The sequence below is a fragment of the Neovison vison genome, chromosome 7 (assembly GCF_020171115.1).
Source record: "Neovison vison isolate M4711 chromosome 7, ASM_NN_V1, whole genome shotgun sequence".
NCBI classification, from domain to species: domain Eukaryota; kingdom Metazoa; phylum Chordata; class Mammalia; order Carnivora; family Mustelidae; genus Neogale; species Neogale vison.
In genome coordinates, this window is record NC_058097.1 from 151,630,584 (window position 1) to 151,640,382 (window position 9,799).

At 43.3% G+C, this 9,799-nt stretch overlaps 1 protein-coding gene and 1 pseudogene across 1 annotated transcript; both read left to right on the forward strand.

Moving 5' to 3' along the window:
• The first annotated feature begins 2,567 nt into the window (after positions 1-2,567).
• On the forward strand, positions 2,568-3,147 carry LOC122914089 (annotated as a pseudogene).
• A 4,118-nt stretch (positions 3,148-7,265) lies between these two features.
• LOC122914090 (olfactory receptor 52B4-like) lies at positions 7,266-8,210 on the forward strand. Its single transcript, XM_044260725.1, has one exon. It carries the CDS (start codon positions 7,266-7,268, stop codon positions 8,208-8,210), a length of 945 nt encoding a protein of 314 aa, XP_044116660.1.
• Positions 8,211-9,799: the final 1,589 nt, after the last annotated feature.

The window sequence follows — 9,799 nt, forward strand, 5'->3', positions numbered from 1 at the left end:
CCCCCCAGCAACCCACAGTTTGTTTCGTGAGATTAAGAGTCACTTATGGTTTGTATCCCTCCCTATCCCATCTTGTTTCATGGATTCTTCTCCTACCCACTTAAGCCCCCATGTTGCATCACCACTTCCTCATATCAGGGAGATCATATGATAGTTGTCTTTCTCCGCTTGACTTATTTCACTGAGCATGATTCGCTCTAGTTCCATCCATGTTGTCACAAATGGTAAGATTTCATTTCTTTTGATGGCTGCATAGTATTCCATCGTGTATATATACCACATCTTCTTTATCCATTCATCTGTTAATGGACATCTAGGTTCTTTCCATAGTTTGGCTATTGTGGACATTGCTGCTATAAACATTCGGGTGCACGTGCCCCTTTGGATCACTACGTTTGTATCTTTAGGGTAAATACCCAGTAGTGCAATTGCTGGGTCATAGGGCAGTTCTATTTTCAACATTTTGAGGAACCTCCATGCTGTTTTCCAGAGTGGTTGCACCAGCTTGCATTCCCATCAACAGTGTAGGAGGGTTCCCCTTTCTCCGCATCCTCGCCAGCATCTGTCATTTCCTGACTTGTTGATTTTAGCCATTCTGACTGGTGTGAGGTGATATCTCATTGTGGTTTTGATTTGTATTTCCCTGATGCCGAGTGATATGGAACACTTTTTCATGTGTCTGTTGGCCATCTGGATGTCTTCTTTGCAGAAATGTCTGTTCATGTCCTCTGCCCATTTCTTGTTTGGATTATTTGTTCTTTGGGTGTTGAGTTTGCTAAGTTCTTTATAGATTTTGGACACTAGTCCTTTATCTGATATGTCGTTTGCAAATATCTTCTCCCATTCTGTCAGTTGTCTTTTGATTTTGTTAACTGTTTCTTTTGCTGTGCAAAAGCTTTTGATCTTGATGAAATCCCAAAAGTTCATTTTTGCCTTTGCTTCCCTTGCCTTTGGCGATGTTCCTAGGAAGATGTTGCTGCGGCTGAGGTCGAAGAGGTTGCTGCCTGTGTTCTCCTGAAGGATTTTGATGGATTCTTTTCTCACATTGAGGTCCTTAATCTGAAATGGGCCTTTTTGATGGTTTTGAAAAATGGGATCTATGTTGGTAAGTTTTTTGAGATATGTTTAATTGACTGGTCAGATTGCACTGATTTGAAGAGCCATACAGTAGTCTTGTAAAAAATTCTTTAAAAAGATTTTATTTATTTTGAGAGGGCAGTGGGCTGAGCAGGGAGCCCACTGTGGGACTCCGTCCCAGGACCCTGGGATCATGACCTGAGCCAAAGGCAGATGCTTAACTGACTGAGCCACCCAGGTGTCCCTCCATACAGTGCTCTTAGTTGGAATTTATATAGCTATCGTAAGCTTTCCTTAAAAAAAAGTTTTATTGAGGTATGATTGACATACAAAAAGCTGTATATATTAAATGTATACAACTTGATGAGTTTGGAGATAAATAGACATCTGAGAAACCATCTCCACAATCTGTGTGGTGAAAATATAATTTCCCCCAGAAGTTGCCTTCCTTTCTTCCTTTTTCCTGTCCCTCCTCTCTAGCCAAATACAAGGAGTGAACCAACAAGTGAAACTCCAGATTTAAATAACACTCCGACTGGTAGCAGCACCCTTGTGAAGGGAACTAGAGGTACAAGTGATTCAATCATCTAACTGTTCTAATGATCAGGTTATGGTTTGCATGATTAGATTGCACTTTCCTTGATCAAACTGAATCCCTCAAGAAGTGCTAGAAGTCTACACCCCCTCCTTGAAGGTGATTGAGTACAAATAAACTTGGTTCTTTTTCTGAGACACTTAGCCAGTGGAAGATTAATGCGTGATTTTCCTTGAGAATCACGATTTTGAGAGTACTAAATGCCGAAAATGCTGTGTTGTAATTTCTAATATACTATCAGCAGGGATGTTGTCCAGCATGTGATTTGTTTACATTGGTGAACGATTTTATGAATTTTGGGGCAAAACTGTGTTCAACCATATTACGGCTTACACTACTGTTTTTCTAGAAAATCCAAATGTATATTCATGTGCAAGAACACTTCCATGTCACTGTATGTGGAATTGAATTGGATGTCAGTTCAAAACCTCAAAACAGATTTCCCACCCATATTCCTGACCAAGTCGCTGTAGAGCAGTGACACGCTTACCGTTAGCCTACTTGACCTGGTCACTGTCAACCTCAGTCCTCCTTCCCCATGAAGACCAACCCAGCCAATTGCAGGTTTCACATCCCTGCCTCAGCGGTCACACTGTGATGGAAATTGAGTGGTTTTCAGCTGGGATTCAGTGGATTCAGTGACTTAGTGCCTGTAATCACCTCCCAGTTGTTGTGATTAGGTTTGGGTCTTAGGATCAGATGACACTCCACCCACTGAAACCGAGTCCACCAGGAAGTCCTGGAAGTCTCTGCCCACTTGGAAGGAGTGGGCTTATTCGGTCCGCTGCCTGTCCTCACACATCCCGTGGGAAGAGCCAAACCCGGGGGGGGGGTGTGTGTCAGCGCCCTGGCAGCACCGTCCCCGCAGCCCTCGCAGCCCCCAGCGGCCAACGCCATGCTCTGGTCCCCGCTCAGGGTGGCTGTGGTGTGCAGAAGCCATGTGAACCGCAGCATGGAAGCCCACAGCCTCCTCCGCAAGAGAGGCTTCCGCGTCCAGTCTTACGGAGTCGGATCTCGGGTGAAGATCCCAGACCCTCTCGCAATCGCCGGGTGAGCTACGACTTCTCCACCACGTAGAAGCTGATGTACGAGGAACTTTGCAGAACAACCAGGAACGCGACCGCAGGAACGGAATCCTGCACCTCCTGGGGAGAATCGAGGGTATCAAGCTGCGCCCCGAAAGGTTTCAGGAGTGCAGCAACCCCTTCGACGTCATCTTCACCTGCGAGGAGAGTGTCCATGACCGCGTGGTGCAGGAGCTGTGGGCCAGGGAGCAGGCGACCCTCCAGCCCATGCACGTGGTCAACGTGGCCATTGCCCACACCTTGGAGGACGCCACCCTCGGGGCTTTCCTCATCTGCGAGCTGTGCCAGAGCCTCCAGCGCGCTGGCGACATGGACAGTCTGGGTTAGCTGCTGCTGGCGGCGGAGGAGAAAACAGGACAGAGCTTTCTTCCCAAGGTCTGCTTCTACTGACGGCGTCGGCTGGACGGGGCGCCCTCGTTAGGTCACCGCTTTCGTGTGGCGTTTTGGACCAGTCGGTGGAGAAAGCCCTTTCCACCAGCTTCTGTTTGTCTGATTTTTAGGTATATACTCTCCACCAGGGAGGAGTCCAGCAAGAAAAAGCATTTCTTGGGAAACGAGGAAGAGGGCCAGTAGTCCCCCAAGTCCAGACCTGGGGACACTGTTCTGGGTCCTTTGGGCACAAAACGTCATTGAGCGCTCACATGGGTCCGCGAGGAAGTTCCTGGCATCGCCTGTGTGTTGCAGATAAGGGAAGGAACGCTTATAAGGGACTGCAGCACAAGGGATCTGTTGAAGGATAGGCAGCGAATTAACATTCAAAGTCAACTGCTGCTGGAGGGTCTGCAAGACTGACGTCTGAGCACCACAGAGACCCCGGGCTGCTTAAACAGGAGAAGCCCCACCCGCAGGAGGGCACCCAGACCTGCCCAGGCCTCCTCTGACCTCCGCAGGCCAGGACTGACTTTGCCTCTGGTTCCTTAACCTCTTACCCCTTGTTGTATCTTGTTGGCCGTGTGACTTGGTATGAAGCCAAATTTAATGTGTAGTGAAATGTCATTGAGTTTGGAATCCTGAACCTGCTTTCACCTTGCTTTATGATGAAATAAAGCTGACATTGTGCAGAGACACAGTTCATACTGGCCTTTCTAGCATGCCTGGGACAGTTGCCTCCCTGCACCAACAGGAGAAGAGACATCCTTAACACAAGAGGCCCGAAATTTAGAGCCCAGAAGTCTGTACCGACAACCTTTGCTTCTTGGCACTAATCATCTACCCCAGCCCAAGTTCTGTTTAGAGTTCCTTACTAATTAAAGCACCTGAAATTGGCTTCCTTTATCCTGTCAATTCGTTAAAGATTTATTGTCTCTTTATCTAAGAAGTATAAAAACTGCCAGTTTTGGCCATTTCTTTAGGCTGTAGTATCATTATTGAGCTTCCGTGAAGCACATAATAAAACCCATTTTATTTTCTCCTGTTAATCTGTCTCATGTCAATTTAATTCTTAGTCCAGCTGGAACACTTTGATTGGTAGAAAATAATTGTTCCTTCTCTTCACTAATATGATTTTTTAGAAGAGCATCAAGTGTGGAGAACTAGCTAGGATAAAACATGGATTGATATCCAAAGATGTTTTTTTCCTCCCCCTGAAGGTGTGACTACTTTCTTCTTCCTGATTAAAAATGACAATGTACAAGATTGCTTTTATAATCAGAATATAAAGTTATTTCCGAGTTGGAAGAAGTTCACATCCTACATTCAGGATGAGGAAAACCAAATAGAATTTCTTATAAAAGAATATAAACAAAGCATGAGAATTATTTTTTCCAGCAACCATAAATGTGGATTTTTGATGACCAAACACTAAGCAGAATGATACACTATGTAGGCAAATGAAATTTGTCATAAATCTCAAGAATCTCATGTGACTTAAACAAATTATGCATGGATGTTTAGGAACCCTTAGGAAAGAATGAAGATTCATTATTTATGGCTTTAAAATATGAATCTCATGACCAATCCTGGAATGAATATAATGAAATATCTTTCTTTACATGAAAACCAAAAATTTGAAAATTGTCTTTGCCTATGTATTGATATTGCAGATTGACAAATAACTTTACTATTCATTAATTCAATAGTAAATGCCTGACCTAGGTCTGTAGCAAGGTTGGTTTAGCTGGGAGAGCTTTTTTGTAGTGAAATACCATAAACGTGAACATTCGAAGTGGGTTGGAGATTAGAGCAAGTGGGGAGGAATGGGCCAGCAGCTAGTCAGGAGAAGGCCAGGGAGGGGAATGGTACTTAGGGACCTAGGATCCAGGCCATTTGGAGAAAGGCAAGGCTAATGGAGACAGCCATGTCCCTGGGGCCCTGATGTAAGCACTTCCCTCAAGAGTTGTCATGAAAGAGAATAAACAGCCCAGTGCCTGGGTCCCAACTAGCTGAATGTCATCTCCAGTCTCAGTAAGATCTGGTGAGTAAATTAGACATGTGTGTAGTGGGGCAAGTTCCAGGATCAAGGTAAGGATTGGGCTGGTGTCACATCCCAGGACTTTGCTGCATCAAGAGTGGTAATGACCAGAGCTATCAATAGGATTGCTTACAGCAGAAGTGGAAGGGATGGTCTGAGAAGGGAGGTTTAGAGTACATGGGCAGCTGAGGTTAATGAAGCCTGCTCAAGAAAGAAGTAATTGAATGTGTGGCAAGTGCTCTAATAATTAGGTTAGACATGCGAAAACAGAAACAGACTTACTTCGAATCTTCTTGGTAAACATGACAAGAGCCCAGAGAATGACTGGAATTTCTTCTAGGTTCCCAAAGCAAGTCATGGGAAGCAGAGCAGGACTTCTCAGGCAGGTGTGAGGAGGGAATTAGGAGGGAGGGGCACTGAATGGGACATTGAGGATGAACTTGTGTCTTAATTTGGTCAGGAGACCAACTGAACAGGCAAATCCTCAGCCTTTGAGCTCCCTGCTTTCTCTCACTAGTTCTTATTAATGAAATGTCTTCAGGACACCTGGGTGGCTCAGTCATTTAAGTGACTGACAGTTGATCTCAGCTCAGGTCTTGATCTCAGGGTTGTAAGTTCAAGCCCTACATTGGGCTCCACCCTGGGTGTGGGGCCTACTGAAAAGAAAAAAAAAATTCAAAAAATAAATTTTTTTCTGCTACTCCCTTTCTCCAAACACATGACCATCCCATGACCATCACTGAAATCTACCCTCTCTCCAGCCCTGCCTTTATTAGTTTGTGTCTTCTACGGCTTCTTCCTTCTTGCCATTTTCTTCTTTCCCAATCAGGTCTGTGGGGACACATACCTGCTCTTACACCCCTCCGATGCCATCCCACTGCAGATCAGCCGCCCTCACTGGAGAGAACCTTGTCACAGAGCAGCCATATGCTCTGTAGAAGACAGTGCCCTGACCTAGGTCAGCTGAATGGACTCCTCTGACGGGTGACTCTGATGGCAGAACACTTTCTCCTAGCACCTGGACGATGGAAATTGGAGCTGATTTTTTTCCCCAGAAAGAAAAATCAGGGGCATGAGGAGGATAACTGGAATGGAAGAAATAATGTTTATGAGTGTAAGATACACCTTAGCTACTAAGCTAGATGTTTTAAGATACCCTTTCATAGGGGGAATTACTATTTGTGCCCAATATTCAGCCTATCTGCTTACAGATTTGATTTTCTTCTAAACCATGAAGGCAGAACTCAGGCAAATTCCCATTTTTTCTGTTTCCCCAGCTTATAATATGGTGCTGAAATACAGTTACTGCTTCTTGAATGACCAAGTGAATGAATGAATGTATACTAAGGACTGATAAAATTTCCGCCTGCAGAAAACCTCCCAAATGTCATGCACATCCCTTTCCAGCAATAAGGCCTTATTTTCCAAATTCAATCATTTCTGAACTTAGTTTCCTAAGGTGTGAGCATGATTCCATCAATGTTACTTCTTTAAGGTCTGTTGACTCTTTCCACAAGTGAGCCGATAATGTGGTGAAGCCCGAGAGATTTCAAATCTCATTTCCAGCAGTTAGGCCAAATCTGCCTGTGCAAACACCACCCTGCTTTCTTCAGTATTCCCTACACACGGTTAACTGGCGCCCAATAAACACTGTCCAATGAGCATGCCATCCTTTGATTTGAATGCCCACATTTCCTGCTCTTGCTTTCTGCCCTATTTATTCTTTCCCTTATGATGAACCACCTACTACAACGTCAAGTTCAAGAAACATCTTGTTAGAGCCTTTCCAGATACATGTAAGGATTTCCTTTGTGCATTCATAATCCTGTGTTTGTAGGAAAAATACATCCAACAATGTGTTTTATTTGATTAGCTTGGGATATAAATTAGACTCTTAAATTAAGACTATCACTCATTGAGGTAGATAATACATCCTATTGACTTTTTATGTTTCTTATTGTTTGCATGTTCACAGAAGATGGAGAGTATGAGATATGCCAAAAGCTCCTAGTGCCTTCACAAAGAATCTTGCAAGAAAATTTGTATTTTCAGCTCTGTCTGTGAATCCAATGTGATGTCTCCGGTAGTCTCCACAGGTATGATTTCCTTAAACCACACTGGTGTTAGCCACACAATCTTCCACTTCCTGGGCATTCCTGGGCTAGAGGACCAGCACATGTGGATTTCCATCCCCTTCTTCACTTCCTATGTCATCGCCTTGCTTGGGAACAGCCTTCTCATCGGCATTATCCTCACAAGGCACAGCCTCCGGGAACCCATGTACCTCTTCCTCTGCATGCTGGCCGGAGCAGATCTCATCCTTTCCACATGCACTGTACCTCAGGCCTTGGCCATCTTCTGGTTCCGTGCTGGGGAGATCTCCCTGGATCGCTGCATCACTCAGTTCTTCTTCATCCACTGCACTTTCATCTCTGAGTCAGGGATCTTGCTGGTGATGGCGTTTGACCGCTACATTGCCATATGCTACCCCCTGAGATACACCACTATTCTTACACCTGCTCTGATTGGGAAAATCGGTGTGATCATCCTCCTGAGAAGTTATTGTATGATTTTCCCCATAATATTTCTTTTGAAAAGATTGACTTTCTGCCAAAATAATATTATTCCACACACCTTTTGTGAACACATTGGTTTGGCCAAATATGCTTGTAATGACATTCGAGTGAACATCTGGTATGGACTTTTTGTCATCACATCGACAGTGGTCTTAGATGTCCTGTTAATATTTGTTTCTTATGTGCTGATTCTGCATGCTGTCTTCCACATGCCTTCCCGAGATGCTCGCCACAAAGCTCTCAACACGTGTGGATCCCATGTCTGCATCATCACCCTCTTTTATGGGCCTGCGATCTTTACAACCCTTACTCAGCGATTTGGGCGCCACATTCCACCTCATATCCATATCTTATTGGCTAATGTCTGCATTCTGGTTCCACCTATGCTGAATCCCATCATTTATGGGATTAAGACCAAGCAAATCCGGGAGCAGGTGTCATACATATTTTTCCCAAAGCAGAAATAACTTTGGCAGAGGAATAGCATTTTCAGCATCTCTAGTTATCCACGATGTGGTCTGTGGAAGCAGTGGGTGGAAACACTAGCAGTAGGTGGAAACACTGGGAAATAGCTCAGTGAATTCTGTTTTTGGAGCATGTTCATCAGGAAGGTGACAAGACTTGCATCTTCCACTGTCAAAGCAACAGAGAGAGCAGTGCCATTGACTGAGCTGGTTACCTCCTGAATGGAATCTGTGACTGGATATGTGAATTTCCAGAGTCATGTGTCCTTACCGGTAGCCTAATTTTTGGTAATGAATGAAATTGTAGGAAAGGAAAAATTCTTTCTCTATCCTTCAAGGTGCTCCAGCTGGACTAAGAATTAAACTGACATGAGACAGATTAAGAGGAAAAAAAAAATCAAAGGTTTATTATGTGCGCACAGAAGCCCAATAATGAAATTGAGACCTAAAGAAATGACTGAAGCAGGAAGTTTTTAAACTTTTTAGAGAAAGAGACAATAAATTTTTGAGGGATTGACAGAATAAAGAAAACAGGTGTTTGGGAGCTTAAATTAGTAGGGAATTCTATGCAGAAATTTAGTCCGAGGTAGTAGATTAGGAAAACAAAAACAAAAACAAGGTTTGTTTCTATGGTTTTCTCAACTTTGAAGTCCCTATCTTTAGTGATAAGGTTGTATTTTCACTTGGTACAGAGAGAGTATTCTTCACATGGGAGATCTGTTTTCTGCTTTCAGGGGGCCAGTTTGAGTCTGAGAGTCCTTGCATTGGCTTTTTCTTAAGTAATTTTTATTGAAGTTTATTTTATTGAAATATTTTTATTTCAATTTCAATTATTTTTAATTTTATTGAAAATAATTAATGTACCAAAGTGACACATTTTGAGGCAGACTGCCCTTGGCCCCTGTGAAATGAGAGCAGTGAGTGCTCTGGTCTTGGAAGTTGTTAAGTTATTCCTCACTGCGTTTCTCATCCTGTGAGATAGCTTGTGATATTCCTGGACAATCACATAGAAAGGGCCTAATATTTTGGTTTTGCAGCGTGAATAACTTCTGGAAATCTTATGGACAGCATGGTGACGATAGTTAATAATACTGTATTGCATATTTAAAATTTGCTAAGAGGTTTGATCTTTTTTTAAATTTAATTTTATTTTTAAAATTTCTTTTCGGTGTACCAGAATTCATTGTGTATGTAAGAGATTTGATCTTTTTTTAAAAAAAATTTTATTTATTTATTTGACAGAGAGATCACAAGTAGGCAGAGAGGCAGGCAGAGAGAGAGGAAGAGAAGCAGGCCTCCTGTCGAGCAGAGAGCCCGATGTGGGGCTTGATCCCAGGACTCTGGGATCATGACCTGAGCTGAAGGCAGAGGCTTTAACCTACTGAGCCACCCAGGTGCCCCTGTAAGAGATTTGATCTTAAGTGCTCTCACCCTCTCACATGAATTGCAGCTAGGAAAGGAAATGAATATGTTAATTAGCTTGATTTTGGTAATCATTTCACAGTATCAATATGTCAAAATGTCACATTGTGTACCCTAAATATATGTAATTTTTATTTGTCAGTTATACTTTAATAAAGCAGGAAAAAAAA